This window comes from Saccopteryx leptura, chromosome 13, assembly GCF_036850995.1.
Source record: "Saccopteryx leptura isolate mSacLep1 chromosome 13, mSacLep1_pri_phased_curated, whole genome shotgun sequence".
Lineage (NCBI taxonomy): Eukaryota > Metazoa > Chordata > Mammalia > Chiroptera > Emballonuridae > Saccopteryx > Saccopteryx leptura.
Window position 1 is genome coordinate 45,126,138 of NC_089515.1, and position 21,763 is coordinate 45,147,900.

The 21,763-nt window shown below is 53.3% G+C and overlaps 2 protein-coding genes across 4 annotated transcripts in view; one reads left to right on the forward strand and one right to left on the reverse strand.

Moving 5' to 3' along the window:
• The first annotated feature begins 78 nt into the window (after nucleotides 1-78).
• On the forward strand, nucleotides 79-20,079 carry POLG (DNA polymerase gamma, catalytic subunit). 2 transcript variants are annotated; one of them, XM_066355002.1, is made up of 24 exons: nucleotides 79-241; nucleotides 797-895; nucleotides 1,026-1,718; nucleotides 5,458-5,653; nucleotides 6,459-6,623; nucleotides 6,714-6,869; nucleotides 7,013-7,092; nucleotides 12,202-12,384; nucleotides 12,486-12,640; nucleotides 12,772-12,898; nucleotides 13,786-14,022; nucleotides 14,418-14,538; nucleotides 14,730-14,816; nucleotides 15,069-15,176; nucleotides 15,650-15,810; nucleotides 16,562-16,615; nucleotides 16,707-16,824; nucleotides 17,190-17,325; nucleotides 17,440-17,686; nucleotides 18,169-18,291; nucleotides 18,412-18,580; nucleotides 18,707-18,915; nucleotides 19,133-19,293; nucleotides 19,847-20,079. In XM_066355002.1, exons 3-24 carry the CDS (start codon nucleotides 1,099-1,101, stop codon nucleotides 19,921-19,923), a joined length of 3,690 nt encoding a protein of 1,229 aa, XP_066211099.1. In that variant the 5' UTR covers nucleotides 79-241; nucleotides 797-895; nucleotides 1,026-1,098; the 3' UTR covers nucleotides 19,924-20,079. The 2 variants fall into 2 exon arrangements, with proteins under 2 accessions (XP_066211099.1, XP_066211100.1); XM_066355003.1 differs by lacking the exon at nucleotides 15,069-15,176.
• Nucleotides 20,080-20,082: 3 nt separating this feature from the next.
• FANCI (FA complementation group I) overlaps nucleotides 20,083-21,763 on the reverse strand; it is a 60,283-nt gene continuing 58,602 nt past the window's right edge. Inside the window, exons 36-38 of one of the 2 annotated variants that reach the window (XM_066355000.1) lie at nucleotides 21,327-21,422; nucleotides 20,960-21,079; nucleotides 20,083-20,246 (exon numbers count right to left, since the gene is read on the reverse strand). In XM_066355000.1, coding sequence (XP_066211097.1) covers nucleotides 20,166-20,246; nucleotides 20,960-21,079; nucleotides 21,327-21,422 — 297 coding nt within the window. In that variant the 3' untranslated portion in view covers nucleotides 20,083-20,165. Of the gene's footprint in view, nucleotides 21,080-21,326; nucleotides 21,423-21,763 lie in introns of both variants that reach the window. The other variant, XM_066354999.1, reaches the window with a different exon arrangement.

A 21,763-nucleotide genomic window follows, 5' to 3' on the forward strand; every position in this document is an offset into this window, starting at 1 on the left:
GTGCGGACCGGTCCACTTGCGGCCCTGCTATTGGTCGCGCGGGGAGTTTCCCCGCCTGCCTCTCGGGTGAGCCGCGGGACCCAGCGCGGCGCAGACGGGAAGTTGCGGCTGCCAGCGAGGCTGACTGGTCCGGGTGGGAGCCGCACAGCACCCGGAGGCTGCGTAGGCCGCGCGAAGGGAGACGCCGCGTCGCTGGCCTGGGGGTCGGGACCACGGACCCGGAGGCATTAGGCGAACCGAGGTTTCCGGCGGGTTCGGTGCCGGGGGGGCGGGGGGGGGGGGCCGGGTCGTTGAGCTGCGGCGCGGCCCCTCCCTCTCCAGCCAGCGAGCGAGGCCCGGAGCGGGGCGGAGGCTCGTCCCAGGGCGCACCGCGGCGCCGCCCCCGGGCACAGGCGGGCGGCCGGGCGGGTGGGGGCCCCAGGGGAAGGCGGCCCGCCCGGTGGGTTCGAATCCGGGCGCTGTCACCTCCCGGCGCTGGGCCCTCGGGCCGTGGCGGTCGCGATCGTGGCAGCCACCATTTGCCGAGGGCCGGGCCGCGCGACACATCCTCCCTTGTCATACAGCAGTCTGCATTACAGAATCCTTAACCCCATTTTACAGAGTAGGAAATGGGGGCCCGAGGAGCTTGCCCAAGGTCGCGCAGCTCCTAAGGGCCAGAACCGGGGTTCAAACCCTCCCTGACCTACTCCAGAATCTGGCCTTTTAACCAGCATGTGTGCCTTCGTCTTCTCCCAAGTTCACTGAAGAACCTACGTGAATCTCAATGTACTCAGCAGGGGTATTGATATTTCCCCAGGTTGTTTGAGGCTTAACTGAGAAAATGTACCTAAAAGCGCCTGGCACGTTGCCTGGGACGCAATAAGTGCTCAAGGAATGATGGCTTCTAATATAACAGGTGATACGTATGTGATAACACTTTATATCGTCTATCTCCTTCAGGATTGTGGGTGGAAGGCAGGCATGGTCAGGCCCATTTCACTGACAGGAAAACAGAGACAAGACGTGTCTCTCTCCACGTCTTTCAGCCAGTAAAAGCAGCCAAGCTGGAGCCCAAAGCCAGGTGTCCTGAATCCCAGCGGGGGGCTCCCTGCACCAACCATGAACCGCCTGCTCTGGAGGAAAGTGACCGGCTCCGCCGTCGTCGGGCCAGGGCCGGTTCCAGCTCCGGGGCGCTGGGTCTCCAGCTCCGTCTCCGTCCCCGTCCCCAGCGACGGGCAGCTGCAGCCGCCGCAGTCGCAAGCGCCATCCTCGGAGGGCGGGCAGCTGCGGTACAACCCATTGCACATCCAGATGCTCTCGAGAGGGCTCCACGAGCAAATCTTCGGGCTCGGCGGGGAGACGCCCGGCGAGGCCGCGGTGCGCCGCAGCGTCGAGCACCTGCAGAAGCACGGGCTCTGGGGGCAGCCGGCCGCGCCCCTGCCCGACGTGGAGCTGCGCCTGCCGCCCCTCTACGGAGGCAGCCTGGACCAGCACTTCCGCCTCCTGGCCCAGAAGCAGAGCCTGCCCTACCTGGAGGCGGCCAACTCCCTATTGCAGGCCCAGCTGCCCCCCAGGCCCCCGAGCTGGGCCTGGGCGGAGGGCTGGACCCGGTACGGCCCCGCGGGGGAGGCCGAACCCGTGGCCATCCCCGAGGAGCGGGCCCTGGTGTTCGACGTGGAGGTCTGCTTGGCAGAGGGAACTTGCCCCACGCTGGCGGTGGCCATATCCCCCTCGGCCTGGTAAGTGCAGGCAGGCTGGGGTCCGGAGGTGTTATCATTCGTAGGGGGCCCAACTTACTTTGTAGTTTGTTTCCGGGAACATTTCCTGAGCTCCCACTGTGTGCCTGGCGGGTGCTTTTCTAGCTTACAGCGGCTGCGCAGTGAGGAAAATAGGCTTGACTCCAGCTTTCATGGATAGAAGATACAGGCAGTAAACACCCGCGAATGTTCGGTGGTGATAGGGGTTATGTGGACAATCACAGGGGAACGTTGTAGAAGAGACTGGGAGACCACTGGAGCTCACCTTGATTTGTTGCCTTTACCCGCTCTCCTAAGAGATCCCTGAGAAGTTAGTCCAAGACATTTGAACAGTGTTTCTGTTTGGGGATGCTATTGGGTATTATGGGCAAGAGAAGTCTCTCTTTTAGGGGACTATCCTAGGCAAAATAAGACATTAGCATCCCTTAAATGCAGAGCAACCTCTGCAACTCTTCCAGATGCCTTCCACCTTCCCACAGATAGCATCCCCTGGACCACCCCCAGCTGAGAAATGCTGCTTCCTTTCCTCAGCCTGCAAGCAGGCATTTTGGTCCCCGAAAGGTATATCCAGTCTCCTTTTCTAAATGACTTCCTAAGTGCTACCCAAGTTCCTCAAATGGTGATGGCAGTACTATTTCTCCCCTTTTTTATTCTTTACTCCAGGATTAAAATATTATTTACAACCTTAATATTTTCAGACCTGACCAACAAAAAAATTGGCTATTTCTTTATTCCTATTGGAAGCTACATCTCTGTAAAGAAAGCTGCGAAATGTTAAATAGGCAGTTGAGCCTGACCAGGTGGTGGCGCAGTGGATAGAGCGTTGGACTGGGATGCGGAAGGACCCAGGTTCGAGACCCCGAGATCGCCAGCTTGAGCGCGGGCTCATCTGGCTTGAGCAAAGAGCTCACCAGCTTAGACCCAAGGTCCCTGGCTCCAGCAGGGGGTTACTCGGTCTGCTGAAGGCCCGTGGTCAAGGCACATGTGAGAAAGCAATCAATGAACAACTAAGAAGTCGCAATGCGCAACGAGAAACTGATGATTGATGCTTCTCATCTCTCTCCGTTCCTGTCTGTCTGTCCCTGTCTATCTCTGCCTCTGTAAAAAAAAAAAAAAAAAAATAGGCAGTTGAAAATGGTGAAAACATGCCTAAATAGATGATTAGGCATTAATGGCTGAAAGAGCAAAATGAGATGTTTCCTCATTGATTTAGTTCCAGCTAAGATGAAAACCACATGGGAAATCTCAGTGTTTACCATGTAACTCGATGGTCAGATAGAGGGAACACCGCTCGTCCTTTGAGAAGGTTAAGTAGGCTGTGGTGGCTAAAAGAAAATTAGAAAATCAGTGACAAGAAAGAATTGTTTTTTGATCTCTTGGTCATTATTGGACAATTTACCTGAAGTCACCTTTTCACGTCCTCCTCCTTCCTTTCCTACTTTGTCACCTCTTTCTCCCCGTTCTGTCCATCCTCCTCTGATTCTCATTCTATTCTAGCAAGTGGTACAGGGCGCAGCGCTCAGTTTGCCAGGGCTTAGACTTGGACCTCCCTCCTGGGGGTCCGACTGTGGTGGGGGTGCTTGATGGGGCCATGGTCGCAGTCCACGTTTAACCTGTGCACATTCCTGCAACCTGGCTGTATAACATCAGGTACCTGACCATCCCTCCACTTCCAGTGGGAGGGAGAAGCCTATGACAGCCCGTAGGAAGGCTTCCCAAAGGCTGCTGGTATCGGCTTTGGTCTTTAGACTAGAGCAGGGGTAGTCAGTCTTTTTATACCTACCGTCCACTTTTGTATCTCTGTTAGTAGTAAAATTTTCTAACTGCCCGCTGGTTTCACAGTAATGGTGATTTATAAAGTAGGGAAGTAACTTTACTTTATAAAATTTATAAAGCAGAGTTATAGCAAGTTAAAGCATATAATAATAATTACTTACCAAGTACTTTATATCGGATTGTCGCTAAGTTTGGCAGAATAAATCTTTATAAAACAACTTACTATAGTTAAATCTATCTTTTTATTTATACTTTGGTTGCTCCACTACCGCCCCCCATGAAAGCTGGAACGCCCACTGGCAGTAAGGACCAGGTTGACTACCACTGGACTAGAGGGACATTCAGTAGTCTGTCAACATTTATCTGAGATTCACAGGGCAAGTGTAGTATTAATGGCATTGGTTCTGACTCATGTTAAATTGACCAGAGATGTTCGTGTTTTGGCTTCTTTTATCACAAATAAATTTATACTCAGATGGCTCTCATGCACAGCTGCCCACCTGGATCTTGTCATCAGTATGACTTCTTACTGCAACTAAAGTTTCTGTCATCACCTCAGCCTCAGACATTTGACACTCTTCAGCCTGTTCCACTGTGTTGTTTAAGAGCTTTCACATGCTAAATCGAAGGAGGAGCTTTCAGCTGGACTCCTTGAGCAGAGTCCCACCCTTTGAAGCGTGAGCTAGATTTTACCAGGTTTAAAACATGGAGCCTCTTTTTTGCTGACATCCCCACCAAAAAATTCCTAGTATAGTTTGTTGAAACTGTTGGCAGATAACCCCTTCTCCTCTCCCTGAGGTAAAGGTTGCAGGGACCGCCTTTGCCACTGTGGTGGCCACGCATGTGGCCTGGTCACTCACTTAGATGCTGACTGGCCTTGACCCTTTGGCATCACCCGTGCTGCACAACAGGCTTTTCCTCAGCAGCCATTTTCCCGTGCTTCTCCGTGAACAGACTTCAGGCTTTTTGTGTCCCTGTCGGGCCCTCAGCAGGTAGCACCGGTCCCCTGGCCCTCGCCCCCATCCCGTGCGGGTGTGCAGACATTTCCTCTGTTCTAGCACTTTCCCTGGTCTCTCCCTGAGGGTGGTTGCTGGGAGAGGAACTGGTCCCCCACCCAGGGTGTGTGATTTGCTCTGTTATCCTTTAGAACCCTTCCAGCCTTCAGATGATTCATCTTGTGCATGAGTGCGTTTGTCTTTTTTTTTTTTTTTTTTTGTATTTTTCTGAAGTTGGAAATGGGGAGGCAGTCCAACAGACTCCCGCATGCGCCCGACTGGGATCCACCCGGCATGCCCACCAGGGGGCGTTGCTCTGTTGCAACCAGAGCCATTCTAGCACCTGAGGCAGAGGCCACAGAGCCATCCCCAGCGCTCGGGCCAACTTTGCTCCACTGGAGCCTTGGCTGCTGGAGGGGAAGAGAGAGACAGAGAGGAAGGAGAGGGGGAGGGGTGGAGAAGCAGATGGGCGCTTCTCCTGTGTGCCCTGGCCGGGAATCGAACCTGGCTCCTGCACACCAGGCTGATGCTCTACCACAGAGCCATTTTTTATTTTTAACACTTTCAATTAAAAAATACAATTTTCATTTTTTATTCTGTTATAATTGCTGTGTCATTTACTAGCACTTTGAGCACTATGGAGGGGTTGATAATATTTGTAAAGCACCTCAGAGCGATGCACGTATTCGGTGACTGCGGGACACCCAGTACTGTGGCACTTAGCACCATTTTTCTCAGGAAGTAAATAAGTTTTTGTCACCCCTCACCACCACCACCCTGTACATACCGCCATAGACTGCTAGCTCTGGGAGGGTTAGGAGCGCCCTTGGTCTCACTGGTGTCCCCAGCGGCTAGTGTGACCTGGCCTGTGGTGGGAGGTATGCAGTGGGTGTTGCAAAGAGGAAGTTTCATGCTTCTAGGCCAAACCTGCCTGCCTCTTGCCCCTTCAGGTATTCCTGGTGCAGCCAGCGGCTGGTGGAAGAGCGTTACTCTTGGACCAGCCAGCTGTCGCCGGCTGACCTCATTCCCCTGGAGGTCCCTGTCAGTGCCAGCGGCCCCACCCAGCGAAACTGGCAGGAGCAGTTAGTGGTGGGGCACAATGTTTCCTTTGACCGAGCCCACATCAGGGAGCAGTACCTGATTCAGGTAAGGATCCTGGGGCCAAGCACAGGCTCTGGCACAGGTGGGCTGTGAGCCCTGATCGCAGCAAGTAGGGGACACCCTGCTGGCCAGCCCTGCTCTTGGTCCCTGTGCCAGCTGTTCTCTTCCCAGGACCTGCCTGTTATAGAACCTGAGTTGTCACAGGACAGATGGCCCTTCTCTCTGTGTGGCATGTTAGCGCTCAGCATAGGTCTTTGGACATTCTGGGCCATGCAGCCTGGATCATGTCCTGCCTCAGCCACAGATGAATGGAGTGAGCTCCTCAACATCCCTGAGCCTCAGTTTCCTTATTAGTGAAAAGAAGGTGGTACCAGCAGTTATCTCAGGATTGTTTGAGGTCTGACCTCCAACACTGGGAACTGTGCCTGGAGTGTAGCTGTGGCAATTCTCAATTTTATGATCAGTGTTTTATCACTGTTCTCCCAGCAGCGCAGGTGAGAGCATCCTTAGCCGATAGCGCTGAGGCTCAGCCTGTTGACTTGCCCAGGACTGAGCTTGTGAGTGGGGGGGCTGGGAGCCAGGCTGAGCCTGATAGTTCAGAAGGCCTTGTTTTGGCTACTTTGTGCCCAAGGTGCCCCTCAGAGCTGTGGCTGGATGCTGGGAAGGACAGGTCTGTACCTTCAAGGGTGGCTAGAATTTGGGAGGGCAGGCCTGTCACAGATCAAGGGACAAGCATGAGCAAACATCAAGGTAGACATTTTGTCTTTAGTGTTGGGAGCTCTGGGCTGGGAAGGGAGGCTGTGCTGGGAGCCGAGGTGGGGCTGGCCCCTCAGCTGCAGCCTGTCCTCAGGGCTCCCGCCTGCGCTTCCTGGACACCATGAGCATGCACATGGCCATCTCAGGGCTAAGCAGCTTCCAGCGCGGTTTGTGGATGGCAGCCAAGAAGGGCAAGCACAAGGTCCGGCAGGTCACACCACGAGGCCAGAAGTCCCAGAAAAAAGCCAGAGGCCCAGAGGTGAGGGCATACTGTGGGGGGCCTGGGACCCCATCACCAGCCCGCTTCTCTGGCCTGAGACCAAGCTGATCTGCCCTGTCCCTTGTTCAGGCCCCTCAGATCTCATCCTGGGACTGGCTGGACATCAGCAGTGTCAATAACCTAGTGGACGTGCACGGCCTCTATGTGGGGGGGCCTCCCTTAGAGAAGGAGCCCCGCGAACTGTTTGTCAAGGGTAGCATGAGGGACATCCGGGAGAACTTCCAGGTATGGTGCTGGGGGGGCTCTGGGGAGATGGCTTTGGCAGACCCCACCTAAACCCCAGGAGTATGGCTGCCGGACCTGACCCCGAGGCCGGCGGTGGTAGTGGGACGGCTGCCCACCCAGCGCCTTCCTGTCGCCTGTGCCAGGACCTGATGCAGTACTGTGCCCAGGACGTGTGGGCCACCTACGAGGTGTTCCAGCAGCAGCTACCACTCTTCCTGGAGAGGTGAGGCGGGGTCCGGGTGGGAACCCTGGGGTTAGGGGGTACCCAGGACCAGGGCCCACTGTCATCAAGTGCTACTGGGTCTTTCTTTTTTTTTTTTTTTTTTTTTTTTTTTTTTGTATTTTTCTGAAGTTGGAAACGGGGAAGCAGTCAGACAGACTTCCGCATGCGCCCAACTGGGATCCACCCGACATACTCACCAGGGGGTGATCGGTGCTCTGCCCATCTGGGGCGTCGCTCTGTTGCAACCAGAGCCATTCTAGCGCCTGAGGCAGAGGCCACAGAGCCATCCTCAGCACCCAGGCCAACTCTGCTCCAATGGAGCCTTGGCTGCGGGAGGGGAAGAGAGAGACAGAGAGGAAGGAGAGGGGGAGGAGTGGAGAAGCAGATGGGCGCTTCTCCTGTGTGCCCTGGCCGGAAATCGAACCCGGGACTCCTGCACGCCAGGCCAGTGCTCTACCACTGAGCCAACCGGCCAAGGCCTGGGTCTTTCTTAAACTGAGGGACTTAGCCTTTCTGGGCTGACAGGATGGAGCCACTGTGTCTGGTGGTGGCTACCTGGGACTGGACTCTGTTTGTACAGAGGTCCCAGAGGGGAGCTGTGGGCTGTGCTGGAGATTCCCATGTGTGGCTCAGTTTATTAAGCAACCGCTCTGTACCCAGATCCAGAGCTCAGAGCTGCCCATCCATCTAGGTTAGGTTTGCTAGTCAGTCGGACTTAGGTTGTGGTCCAAGTCAAGTCCTAAGCATCAGCCAGACCCAGTTCGAATCTTTTTTTTTTTTTTTTTTTTGTGGCAGAGAGAAGGACAGACAGACAGGAAGGGAGAGAGATGAGAAACATCAATTCTTCGTTGTGGTTCCTTAGTTCATTGATTGCTTTCTCATATGTGCCTTGATGGGGGGAGGGGGGGGGACAGCTACCGCAGACCCAGTGACCCCTTGCTTGAACCAGCGACCTTGGGCTCAAGCTGGTGAGCCTTGCTCAGACCAAATGAGCCTGCGCTTAAGCTGGCAACCTCGGGGTCTCGAACCTGGGTGCTCGGGATCCCAGTCCGACACTCTATCCACTGTGCCACCACCGCCTGGTCAGGTCCAGTTTGAATCTTGACTGTGGTATCCAACTCATTTGACCTTGGGCAAGTTACCATATTTCCCCATGTATAAGATGCACATTTTTGGCCCTGGCCGGTTGGCTCAGCGGTAGAGCGTTGGCCTGGCGTGCGGGGGACCCGGGTTCGATTCCTGGCCAGGGCACACAGGAGAAGCGCCCATTTGCTTCTCCACCACCCCTCCTCCTTCCTCTCTGTCTCTCTCTTCCCCTCCCGCAGCCAAGGCTCCACTGGAGCAAAGATGGCCCGGGCGCTGGGGATGGCTCCTTGGCCTCTGCCCCAGGCACTAGAGTGGCTCTGGTCGCGGCAGAGCAACGCCCAGGAGGGGCAGAGCATCGCCCCCTGGTGGGCAGAGCTCCCCCCTGATGGGCGTGCTGAGTGGATCCTGGTCGGGCGCATGCGGGAGTCTGTCTGACTGTCTCTCCCCGTTTCCAGCTTCAGAAAAATACAAAAAAAAAAAAAGATGCACATTTTTTCGAAAAATTTGGAGTCTAAAAACTGAGTACGTCTTATACAGTGGCTGTAGATATTTTTACTTGCATTTCCCACTTTTTCGTGCTTGTTTTTGCGCTCATTGTTGAAGACAGTGAGGAGTTGTATGAATTTTATGATGAATAAAACCAGTTCAATAACTTTATATAATACATTTTTTTCAAATTTTGGGCCCCCAAATTACGGTGCATTTATACATGGGAGTGTCTTACACATGGGGACATACAGTACTTGGCTTCCCTGAGCTTCCGTGTTCTCATCTGAACCACCGACATGACTACCCCAGCTGTGAGGTTCATGTATTATCTTTTGTGTGTATGGGGTTATGAGCATGGTGCCGGGCACTTAGTAATTGCTCAGCAAATGGCATCTGTTTTCATTTTTGGGACCTGTGATTCCGTCATTACCCCTGAAGATGGGTTGATATTATAGGCATGTGCTGTATAATGACGGATGTGTAAGTGATGGTGGTCCCATAAGATTATAATGGATTATAAGCAAAATGTTTGTTTGCAGTAATGAAAGGAAAGGCTTTATAGACCCGACTATGATGTTGAATTTATTGCTAGCTCCAGATGGTTTAAATAGATGAGGAGGCTCAGCATGCTGTCCACCCTCTGTGTGCCTGCTCATTTATTTTGGTTTTTAGGTTTCACATATAAGTGAATCATATGGTATTTATGTTTCTCCATCTGACTTATTTCACTGAGCATAATACCCTCTAGGTCCATCCAAGTTGTTGCAAATGGCAAGATTTCATTCTTTTTAAATATTTTTGTTTTTAATGTATTGATTGATTTTAAAAAATTATTTATTTATTTTACAGAGACAGAGAGAGAGTCAGAGAGAGGGACAGACAGACAGGAACGGAGAGAGATGAGAAGCATCAATCATCAGTTTTTCGTTGCAACACCTTAGTTGTTCACTGATTGCTTTCTCATATGTGCCTTGACTGTGGGCCTTCAGCAGACTGAGTAACCCCTTGCTCGAGCCAGCAACCTTGGGGCCAAGCTGGTGAGCTTTGCTCAGACCAGATGAGCCTGCGCTCAAGCTGGCAACCTCGGTGTCTCGAACCTGGGTCCTCCGCATCTCAGTCTGACACTCTATCCACTGCGCCACTGCCTGGTCAGGCTATTGATTGATTTTAAAGAGAGAGGAAGGGAGGGAGAGAGAGAAAGAGAAAGAGAAAGATCAACCTGTTGCTGTATGCGCCCTGACCGGGGTTGAACCTGCAACCTTGGCATATTGGGTTGGCACTCTAATGATTGAGCTATCTAGCCAGGGCAAGGTTTTATTCTTTATAAAGGCTGAGTAATATTCCATTGTATATATGTATCACTTTTTCTTTATCCACTATCTACTGATGGGCACTGGGGTTGCTTCCATATCTTAGCTATTGTAAAATATGCTACAATGAACATAGGAGTGCATGTTTTCAAAATAGGGTTTTGGATTTCTTTAAGTAAATACTCAGAAGTGGAATTGCTGGGTCATATCTTTAAATTTTTGAGGAACCCCCATACTGTTACAATCCCACCAACAGTGCATGAGGGTTCCCTATATTTCCCACATCCTCACTAACATTTGTTGTTTGTTGATTTATTGACAGCCATTTGGACAGGTGTGAGGTGTTATCTCATGGTGGTTTAATTTGCATGTCTCTGGTGATTAGTGAGGGTGAGCATCTTTTCATGTCTGTTGGCCATCGAGGTATGTCCTTTTTGGAGAAGTATCTATTCAGGTCATCTGCCCATTTTTTAATTGGATTGCTTTTCTGGTGTTAAGTTATATGAGTTCTTTATATACTTTGGGTAGTAACTCCTTATCAGATGTATCATTGGTGAATATCTTCTCCCATTCAGTAGGCTGTCTTCATTTTGTTGATGGTTTCCTTTGCTGTGCAAAAATGTTTTAGTTTGATGTAGTCCCATTTGTTTATTTTCCTTTTGTTTCCCTTTCCCCAGAAGACATATCTAGGAAAACAGTACTAAGAGCAATGTCACATACTGCCTATGTTTTCTTCTGGAGTTTTATGATTTTGGGTCTTACATTTAAATCTTTAATCCATTTTGAATTTATTCTTGTAAAAAGTGTAAGAAAGTGGATACTTTCTCAACACCATTTATTGAACAGACTGTCTTTACCTCACTGTATGTTCTTGCCTCCTTTGTCATAGATTAATTGACCATACAGGTGTGGGTTGATTTCTGGGCTCTCTGTTCTGTTTCATTGATCTTTGTATCTGTTTTTATGCCAGTGTCATGCTGCTTTGGTTACTATAGCTTGTAGTATAGTTTGATATCAGGTAGTGTGATACCTCCAACTTTGTTCTTTTTTTTTTAAATTATTATTCATTTTTAGAGAGGAGAGAGAGAGAGAGAGAGAGGGAGAAAGAGGAGAGAGAGACAGAGAGAGAAGGGGGGAAGAGCAGGAAGCATCAACTCCCATATGTGCCTTGACCAGGCAAGCCCAGGGTTTTGAACTGGCGACATCAGCATTTCCAGGTCGACGCTTTATCCACTGCGCCACCACAGGTCAGGCCTCCAACTTTGTTTTTAAGATTTAGCTATTCAGGATCTTTTGTGATTCCATATAAATTGTAGGATAATTTGCCATTGACATTTTAATAGGGATTGCACTGAATCTCTACATTGCTCTGGGTACTATGGATATTTTAACAATGTTAACTCTTCCTGTCCATGACCATGATATATGCTTCCATTTATTTGCATCTTCTTCAGTTTCTTCAGGGTCCTATAATTTTCTGAGTACAGGTCTTTTACCTCTATTCCTAGGTTGTTGTTTTTTATAAATGCAGTTGTAAATGGGATTGTTTTCTTACTTTCTCTTATAGTTTGTTATTGGTGTATACAAGTGCAACCAATTTCTGAATATTTTTGTATCCTGTTACTTTACTGAATTCATTTATCAGTTCTAATCATTTTTTGGTTGAATCTTTAGGAATCCTGCTATATAGTGTCATGTCATCTGTACAAACACACACTTGGTCTTTTATACTGTGTTTTTACTGTATCTTTTCTATGTTTAGATATGTTTAGATACACAGATGCTTGCCATTGTGTTACAGTTGCTTACAGTATTCAGTATGGTAACATGCCTCACACTTACAGGCTAGACCTGGGTGAGCAATAGTCACACACTGTGCATAGTCACACACTATACAGATTGTAGCCCGGGTGTGCAGTAGACTGTTCCATCTAGGTTAGTGTTATTGTACTATGTGATGTTGATACAATGACAATCACCTAAAAGTGCATTTCTCAGAATGTGTCCCAATTGTTAGGCAACACATGACTATATTTCCATTTTACAGATGAAAAAACTGAGGCTCAGAGAGGTGAAGTGACTTCCCAGGGTCTCATGGCTAGGGAGTAGTAACTCTGGGGTTTAAACCCCCGTCAGTCCGACTTCAGAGCTATGCTATGTGGGTGGTTGGGTTGAGGCTTGCCTCCTATGGTCACTGATGGCAGCCCTGGTGTTTGCCCCCAAGGTGTCCCCACCCAGTGACTCTGGCCGGCATGCTGGAGATGGGTGTCTCCTACCTGCCTGTCAACCAGAACTGGGAGCGTTACCTGGCAGAGGCGCAGAGCACCTACGAGGAGCTCCAGCGGGAGATGAAGAAGTCGCTGATGGACCTGGCCAATGACGCCTGCCAGTTGCTCTCCGGAGACAGGTAGCCAGGCCTCGGGGGGCAGGGCCCAGGCAGTGGGTGGGCAGGTGGCAGGCCTGGCTTTTGCATTGGCCTCAGCCCTGCCTGGTGGACTGGCTGTGCAGGTACAAAGACGACCCCTGGCTCTGGGACCTGGAGTGGGATGTGCAAGAGTTTAAGCAGAAGAAGGCAAAGAAGGGGAAGGGGAAGGAGCCGGCTGCCGCCAGCAGCTTGCCCACCAAGGAGGTTGCAGCCCCTGCAGATCCCAAGGATCAGGAAGGTGGGGAGCACGGGTGGGAGGGGGGGCAGAAACGCGCTCTGGGGAAGTGTTGCTCAAACCTCTGGACATAATAGGCCGGACAGGTCTTTCTGAGAGACCCTCGTTCTGACCGTCCTCCCCACCCTGTGCAGACCCCGGCCCCCCCAGTGAGGAAGAGGAGCTTCAGCACGCTGTCACGGCGCGTGCCTGCTTGGAGCAGCTGAAGGGGACCACGGAGCTGCTGCCCAAGCGGCCCCAGCACCTTCCTGGCCACCCTGGGTGAGCCCTGCCCCCTAATGTACTCAGTCTGCCCTCACCCCCCATCTTAGGATGCCCGTTTTGGGCCCCAGCACAAGGAGTGGTATGCTGCTATTTATTCCTGTGGACTTCCACTCCTGCGCTCCCTAGTTCCCTCTGACCCCGCTCCCCAGGCTCCTTCATCACAACTGCACTGAGCCCCTGTGGTGTGCGGCCCATGGCAGCTGCCAGGGGTTCATATCGGAGCGTGCTCCTCCTCTCCAGGAGGTCCTTCAGCCTAGGAGGAGCCAGGCATGCAGACCAGCCGGTGCTGAGGCAGGGCCTCACTTTGCCTGGGGAAATCAGGGAAGGCTTCCTTAAGGAAGTGACCTTTCACGTGAGCCTCACAGAGTGGTAGAGTTGGGAAAATAGGGGTAGTGAGGGTGAACAGTAGGTGCCAGAATCATTTGCATGATTCTGAGAGTGAAGCCTCTGTACATTCTGTGCCCTGGGTGCCCCACTTGCCTTACCCTCGTGTCAGCCCTGGTGAACAGCGTGTGGGAGACAAGCTCTGAAGGCCTGGGCATGTCATTAGAGCCGTGGTTGGGGACCGATTTCATTTCCCTGGCTGGTTACCCTGCAGGAACTGGAGCTTGGGAAGGAACCACCCCATCTGGCCCATGCTGTGGGTCCTGGCTGCCGACTTATTCAGTGGGACTGACAGGACTCTTTTCTTTTGAAGTCTCTGAATTATTCCAGGGGACTCCCTGCGGGTCCAGGCCACATCCCAGAGGAAGAGAATGGTGACTGTAGGCTGAAGTCACCAGAAGAAAGCCTGGAGGCCTTGGAGGGTGGGCAGAGCATGTCCTGGGGAGAGAGTCTTCCTTGCAGTCACCACTGTGACACTGTTCTCTTCTGGTGGGGCATAGGTGGTACCGGAAGCTCTGTCCCCGCCTAGATGACCCTACATGGACCCCGGGCCCCAGCCTCCTCAGCCTGCAAATGCGGGTCACACCTAAACTCATGGCGCTGACCTGGGACGGCTTCCCTTTGCACTTCTCAGAGCGACACGGCTGGGGATACCTGGTGCCCGGGCGGCGGGACAACCTGGCTAAGGTGCCAAGAGGCACCACCCTGGCACTGACTGGGGTGGCCTGCCCCTATAGGTGAGGCTAAGGCTCAGGGCAGGGACGGAGGGCTGGGCACCTGAGGACCCCTCTACTTGCAGGAGAAACCAAGCCCAGCTCAGACTAGTGGGAAGAACTTGGGTCTGAGACTGTGGGCTCTAGTTCTTTTTCCCATGGCCACCCCCTCCTCTGGGCCTCAGAGCCCTGTGGGGGGTCGAGGGCATGGCACCTGGGAGTGGGGAGAACTAAGGTCCTGCAAACCCCAGCCTGCCACCTGGGTGCTATATCATTTTCGATTTGTTACGCTGTCTAAAAGCCAGGGAGAGCGCTGTCCAGGGTGTGAGAAGTAAGGGGAGTGTGGAAGGGGCCTGGCAGCTGCCTGGCCCGGAGCGGGCACCCATAACCAGAGGCTGCTGCTGCTCTTCTCTGCCCAGAGCCATCGAGTCCCTGTACAGGAAGCACTGTCTCGAGCAGGGCAAGCAGCAGCCGGATCCGCAGGAGATGGAGCTGGCCAAGGAGTTCCTGCTCACCGAGAGCAGCTCCATGTGGCAGATGGTGAGGGTGACACGGGCCTGAGCTCTGGGGAGGGTCACCGTTCTCTCCCAGGGAGGGGGGATGAGGCATGGGGGTGTGCCCAGTTCTCACCCCAGGCAGGCCTGGGCTGTCTGCGTGTCGCAGGGAGGGGCTGGTGGATTCTGGCCGACCCAGCCTCCTGCTTCACTCCCTTGGTACCTGGGCCCATCCAGGTGGAAGAACTGGGCTGCCTAGAGGTGGAGGCTGAGGCCACGGTAGAGAACTTGGAAGCAGCAGTTCCGGGTCAACCCCCAGCTCTGGTGAGTGGGGCGTGTGCTCAGGTCCTCTGGGTGGGTACTGGGTGGCAGGGCCCTATGTGCCCAAATAGCAGTTCTCTACCCGAGTTCCTGGGTCCTGGAGGGTTGTCAGATGCTGCCCTGCCTTGGTGTCTCCACACTTGTTGGAAGGCCAAGGAGAAAGCTGGAGACCTGGGGGCTATCCTGTCATTGCCCAGCTCACCTGCTGAATGCAGGTGCTGGAGCAGGGCCTGATCTAGGTGTGTGGCCCCACAGACTGGTGCCGGGGGCTCCAAAACGAGCCAGCCAGCCTATCACCATGGCAATGGACCTTACCACGACGTGGACATCCCTGGCTGCTGGTTCTTCAAGCTGCCTCACAAGGTGTATATACTGGTTCACACCCCACTCCCTGGTGTCCTCATTGTGCTCTGGGCTCACAGCAGGCATCCATGGCAACTCAAAGCAGGAGCGTACCCTTTCTGCAGGAATGATGGTGGCAGCCATGGGGCAGAGTGTGATCTCAGGACAGAGAGCACCATCTCTCTGAGCCTGTTTTCCTTCTGAAAACTGGGTGGGAAGGGCAGTGAGTGGAATTAAATGACATACGGCATGTCAAGTGTCTGGCACTGAATCTACTACATTAGGTTCTTTTGACTGATGGCTGTTATTTGGAGGGGACCCAGGTTTGTGTCTGTGTCTTAGGGCCTTCCTGCGTGTGTGGCTGTCTGGGTGGGCTTTGCTCCAGACCACTCTGCACCAGGTTCTGCACTGTGTTGGGCAGAGCCTAAGTACACTGGTTCCCCCGCCAGGGGTCTGCCACATGCCTCCAGCCCTTGCTTCCTTTGCCCTCCCAGGATGGTAACACTTGTAATGTGGGCAGCCCCTTTGCCAAGGACTTCCTGCCCAAGATGGAGGACGGCACCCTGCAGGCTGGGCCAGGAGGTGCCAGTGGGCCGCGTGCCTTGGAAATCAACAAAATGATTTCTTTCTGGAGGAATGCCCATAAACGTATCAGGTGGGCCACCTGGGAGGGCAGAAACATGCTGGTCTGTGCCCCTGACGCAGTTGCTAGCAGCAGCTCTGGGACTCTGTTCCCCTGCCTGCCCTCCCCGGGGGGGGCCCCTGACTCAGCTGCAGGGGACAGCCCAGCGTGGTCTAGAGGCCTGACTACTTGTAGTCCTGGTGCTGTGACCACAGGCAGGTCATTTTCCCTGTCCAGCCTCAGCTTCCCTCTCTGTGTAAGGAGCGGAACTGTAGGACTTTGATGGCCCCTCCCAGCTTTCAAAGGAACCCTTGGCTCCTGCTGGAGTCCAGGGCTGTGGCTGTGGACCAGGGCTGGTCCTGTCTTGGGGACTGGGAGCTGGGTCCTGTAGGCTGACATGGAAAATGGAATCATGTTGAAGTCTGGGTCCAAGGTGGGTGGCTGCCAACAGCAGTGTTGGGGGCAGAGTGCTGCGATGGCTCCAGGTCTGCCCTGAGCGGGGCTCAGGCAGTGGCAGAGGGGCTGTTGCCACCTCATGGGCACTCTGGGATTAGGGCAGAGACTGCCTTTGGCGGCCTGGCGAGTTCCCAGATGGCATGGCTCCTGCCTGGTGGATTCCAGGGTCCCTGGTGGCTGTGCCAGGTCCTACCCTGTGTCATCAGTGGGAGGATGGAGGGGGTAGGCACAGCGGACCCCCAAACTGGGGAGTGAGGGCCCTGGTGGGAGAGTGTTGGATTCTGCTGCCATGGTTGTGCTGAGCCTCACAACCTGTGTGTCCCCACAGTTCCCAGATGGTGGTGTGGCTGCCCAGGTCATCTCTGCCTCGTGCTGTGACCAGGTATGGCCTGCCATGTGGTTGTGGGAATGGGGTAGAGGTGCGTCTTAGGATCAGAGCCAGCTGCTGAAGCTTATGTTCTCCTTCCCCCCAGGCACCCACATTACGATGAGGAAGGCCGCTATGGGGCCATTCTGCCCCAGGTGGTGACCGCTGGCACCATCACCCGCCGGGCCGTGGAGCCCACATGGCTCACTGCCAGCAATGCCCGGGTACATGTCCTCTATACCTCTGGTCCCAGCCCTTCCTCTCTGATGTCTCTAGAAACGGGTTGCAGAGAGCCTTCAGTGAGGAGCATGAAAAGGAACCTGAGATCTGGGTCAGGCAGGACTCAGGTTCAAACCTAGCTTCACAATTCATCCCTTTTCAGCAGACATGTTCTGAGTACCTGCTGCTGGCCAGATACTGACAAGGCATGACAGCCACAGCTGTTGTGGTGAAATGGGGTACAGGGCCAGGCACAGAGGAGGGATTCCTTCACCTGTCAGCCCAGTTGCTGCTAGGCAGCCATCCCTGGGGCTGAAGTCAGGCAGGAATCTCCGGTGTCTAGGCAGGTCCTGACTTCACTCTTCTGCAGCCCAACCGAGTAGGCAGTGAGTTGAAGGCCATGGTGCAGGCCCCACCCGGCTACGTCCTCGTGGGCGCTGACGTGGACTCGCAGGAGCTGTGGATTGCAGCGGTGCTGGGAGATGCCCACTTTGCCGGCATGCACGGTGAGCCAGAGTCAGGGCTGGCCCAGCAGAGGCGCTCTGACCCCTGGGACCCAAGTTGCAAGGTTGGCAGCAGTGTTTCTGAGCCCCCCTGGCTCACTCCCTCCTGCCCCCCAGGCTGCACGGCCTTCGGGTGGATGACCCTGCAGGGCCGTAAAAGCAGAGGCACCGACCTGCACAGTAAGACGGCCACCACAGTGGGCATCAGCCGTGAGCACGCCAAGATCTTCAACTACGGCCGCATCTATGGGGCAGGGCAGCCCTTTGCCGAGCGCCTGCTCATGCAGTTCAACCACCGGCTCACACACCAGGAGGCAGCCGAGAAGGCCCAGCAGATGTACGCTGTCACCAAGGGCCTGCGCAGGTGGAGTCTCCCCTTCATCATTCCCCCAGGGCCTCAGGCCTGCCTGACTGCCCTTTACTGCCCATCTTTTCTACCTTTCCGGTTCCTACACCTTCTCCTGTCAGATCTGTGACCAAGTTCCAGGACAGTTCGTCCTTGGATTGTGACCTTTGCTTAACAGTCAGCCTTAAACAGATTTCCTCATAGGGTTAAACTGTTGGCTATTTGTCAGTTCAGTGTTTAAGGCATTGGGATGGTGGTAACAGTTGGAGTCTGTCCTCTATTGGGCTGCATGCCACGACCCAAAGCTTGGATTTGTCTGGGCTCTCCCTATTCCTGGCTGTGACCCTCACAAGCCAGTCTGTCCCTCTGCAGTAGAGCTGGTAGGGAGACAGCAGACCCCAGGATGGCTGTGGAAGTGGAACAGGTGGCAGGTGAACGCTCCTAGCCCAGGCTTTGCACAGAGGCACTCAAACGGAAACCACGGTGTGACCTGCCTGCAGGTATCGGCTGTCAGAGGACGGGGAGTGGCTGGTGAGGCAGCTGCACATCCCCGTGGAGAGAACTGAGGATGGCTGCGTCTCCCTGCAGGATCTGCGCAGGATCCAGAGAGAAGCATCAAGAAAGTGAGAGCTTTCTGTGTTAAGGATGGAGGGAGGGGCAGGATGTTCCTGGAAGAGCTGGGATGCTTTGTTTTCCGCTGAGAAACTGAAAGACAAAGCTCACCCCGTCTTCTCGGTCCCCAGGTCCCGCAGGAGGAAGTGGAACGTGGTTGCAGAACGGGTGTGGACGGAGGGCACAGAGTCTGAAATGTTCAACAAGCTGGAGAGCATCGCCACGTCTGAGGAACCCCGGACCCCGGTGCTGGGCTGCCGCATCAGCCGAGCCCTGGAGCCCTCAGTGGCGCAGGGGGAGGTATTCGCACCCTTGGGGCATGAGGAAAGGGTCACGGAGGGAGCGGAGGGCTCTTGTGCCACCTCCTACTGCTGACGAACGGGTGTGTGCTAGAACCTCTCACCTGTGCCCACCTACCCTCCGCAGTTTATGACCAGCCGTGTGAACTGGGTGGTGCAGAGCTCTGCTGTGGACTACCTACACCTCATGCTCGTAGCCATGAAGTGGCTCTTTGAGGAGTTTGCCATTGATGGGCGCTTCTGCATCAGCATCCACGACGAGGTGCGCTACCTGGTGCGGGAGGAAGACCGCTACCGCGCTGCCCTGGCCCTGCAGATCGCCAACCTCCTGACCAGGTAGGCCGGCCGCGTGCTCACATGCAGGTTGCAGACCAGGCTGAGTGGGTTCTGAGTCCGGAATTGCACCTCAGCATCTCACTGGGGGGTGCTGGAGTGGGGAGCAGAGCTGGCCCTTGTGCGCCCTTGGTCACACGCTCTGCTCTAAGGGGTACATTCATCCCCGTGGGAGTGCTGGGTCTTGGCTGCGGACCACTAAGAGGCCGGTCTCTTTCAGGTGCATGTTTGCCTACAAGCTGGGTCTCAGCGACCTGCCCCAGTCAGTCGCCTTTTTCAGTGCCGTAGATATTGACCGGTGCCTCAGGAAGGAAGTGACCATGGATTGTAAAACGCCTTCCAACCCGACTGGGATGGAAAGGAGATACGGGATCCCCCAGGGTGAGCACAGCACACTCACGTTGCTCATTACATGTAGGAAGTAAGGTGGACTAGGAAGTGGTCTGGACAGCAAGAAGCTTGGGGCGCCAGAGGATATGAAATCCACTCTTAACAAATAGGTTAGGCTGTTTGTTTATAACGTGCCCTGCCTGGGTCCAAAGTGAACATGATGTTCAGATCACAAAGGGATGAGTTTCTAGAGTGTGTTCGTAGGAAGTGAAGGAATATTCAGAGCCCTGTATTCTTCCATCTGTGCCTTTTCCTCTTCAACCACACCAGAAATGTTTAAAGATTTATTGTGTAAAGTCAGTGCATCCTTAGATGAAAAAAATTGTGCTTTGAATGCCAAACAGTTGCAAAGCTTACTTTCTATTTAGAGTGTATCTAAGACAAACATTTTATACAAGAACGTGGATTCTCCAAATGGAACATGGCAATTATTCTTACCCTCCCAGCCTCCTTTCCCATGTTAACATTAAGCTCCTTTCTCATTCCTGGGCTCTGAGAACAGGTCCTGAGAAAGCATCATAAACCAGCCTGCACTTTCTTTCAGGTAAAGCGCTGGATATCTACCAGATCATTGAACTCACCAAAGGCTCCCTGGACAAGCGAAGCCAGCCTGGATCATAGCTCTGCCTGGGGCTCAGTATTTGCTCCCATGGAGCTCCATCGGGGTGGCACAGGCGCCCACACTCAGGCTCTTAGCTGTGCTTTTCCAGTTGCAGGACCTGCCAAGAACGACTGCCTGCGGCTGAAGGTGCAGTTGATTTCAGTGGATTCAGAACCAAGATGCCAATGTCACTGCAGGCTGTAGGACAAGGGGATAGTGTTGCTTGCTGGGTAAAAAGAAAGCAGAAGCCCCAAAGTTCACATTAACTCAGGCATTTCGTTTCTTTTTTCCTTTTCTTCTTGGCTGGTTCTTTGTTCTGTCCCTCGTGCTCTGACGCAGTGTCCTAGAAGGGGAGAAGTACCACATTAGTGTGAGAAACCTGCTCAGAGGCACTGAAAATAAAGACAAGTCCTTTATCTTCTCAAGGTCTGTGCAGCCATGCTTTCTCCCCTTCATGCTCCCTGACACTAGCAGAGGGGAGGCCTCAAATACAGTCAGGCAGCGTTCACCTTTCCTTCAGACTTTTGTTAACCTGGTGAGATGTACGGGACAAGATCACAGAGAAGCATCAAAATGCTGCCAAATGCTCACCTCCAATGTCACATAGTAGGTAAAGGGGCCAGGTGCACTATGGCCTAGAGTGTGACAGTCTGTAGGCGCAAAATCAGAACCTTCCAACATTGGGTTCTGCTTCAGAGATGCTGAGGGTTCGGTGTGCTCTTTAACTGGTGTAACTAAAGTGAGATGGATGGACCCGAGGAAAAGGGAGAAGAGGAAGTCAACTGAGGTCCTGGGCCAGAATGCTGGCACTAATCAGTCATTTTCCAGTGGTTCACCTGCAGTTAGACTGTTTTGTTGCCACCCCCTTTCCGGAAACGTCACCCAAAATGTATACAAGTTTGGGCACCTGGGTGTGGCTCAGTTTCCAATGTTTTCTTGAGTTTTTAGTTTCATTTTTGCCCCATTCACTGTCTGTGACTGTTCCTGGCCAGGCTACCAGCAACCAATGCAGAAGGGTGGCTGGGGTTTGCTGCCCTGCCTGAAGCAGACACTGACCTCTTCGTTTTCTTCCTCCTCCTCCTCCTCCTCCTCCTCCCGGAGAAGCGTGTTAAGGATGTTTCCTTTGATCTTGAAGTCCCGCGAGGTGCTGAGCTTCATGTGCTGCATCAGGTTCACCTGGGACAGGATGGGAGCATGGGCACACACTCCTGCTGCACAGCCTCACCCACTTTTCCTACTTAAAGCAAGCACACTCCCTGGGCCTGTTTTTCCATCAGCTTCCTCCATGACATTTGGATTCAGGCCATCAGATCAGAAACCGGAAAGGCCTAGTTCTTTCCTACTGAACACTGTAGTCTGGCTGCTGCAGTTTGCCCGGTCCCCTCCCAGGGTAAATGAAACTGGGAAATAACAGCATGTTTACCTTGGATCTCTTGGAAAGGGAGATGAGAAATTTTTCATACTGTTCAATGGCAAAAATGAGATTTGGGATTGGCTTGGTCTCCCGCAGAACTCTGGCCTATAGGGCAAAAAAGAGAAGACCTGAATTTCAGGTATGGGGGTTTCTGAAATTGTCCTCTAAAGCTCTCAGGAGAACTGCCCATGGCTCTGGGGCTGTCTTCCAATCAAATGCAGTTTTACCTAGGTGCCAGGAATCTAAAATTTTTGGCAGTTCAATCTCATTAAAGGACTTAAAATGCCAACAGGGATCACCCTGAATCCATTTAGAATTCCTAAGTAAGCTGCCTGAGGGAAGGCTCATCTGCAGAAATCTGGATGCCTCTGACCCGAGTCAAAACAAGGAGCCCATCCGCACTGGCTCTACTTCTAGGCTGCAGGTGAATTTTCACTACTGAGATT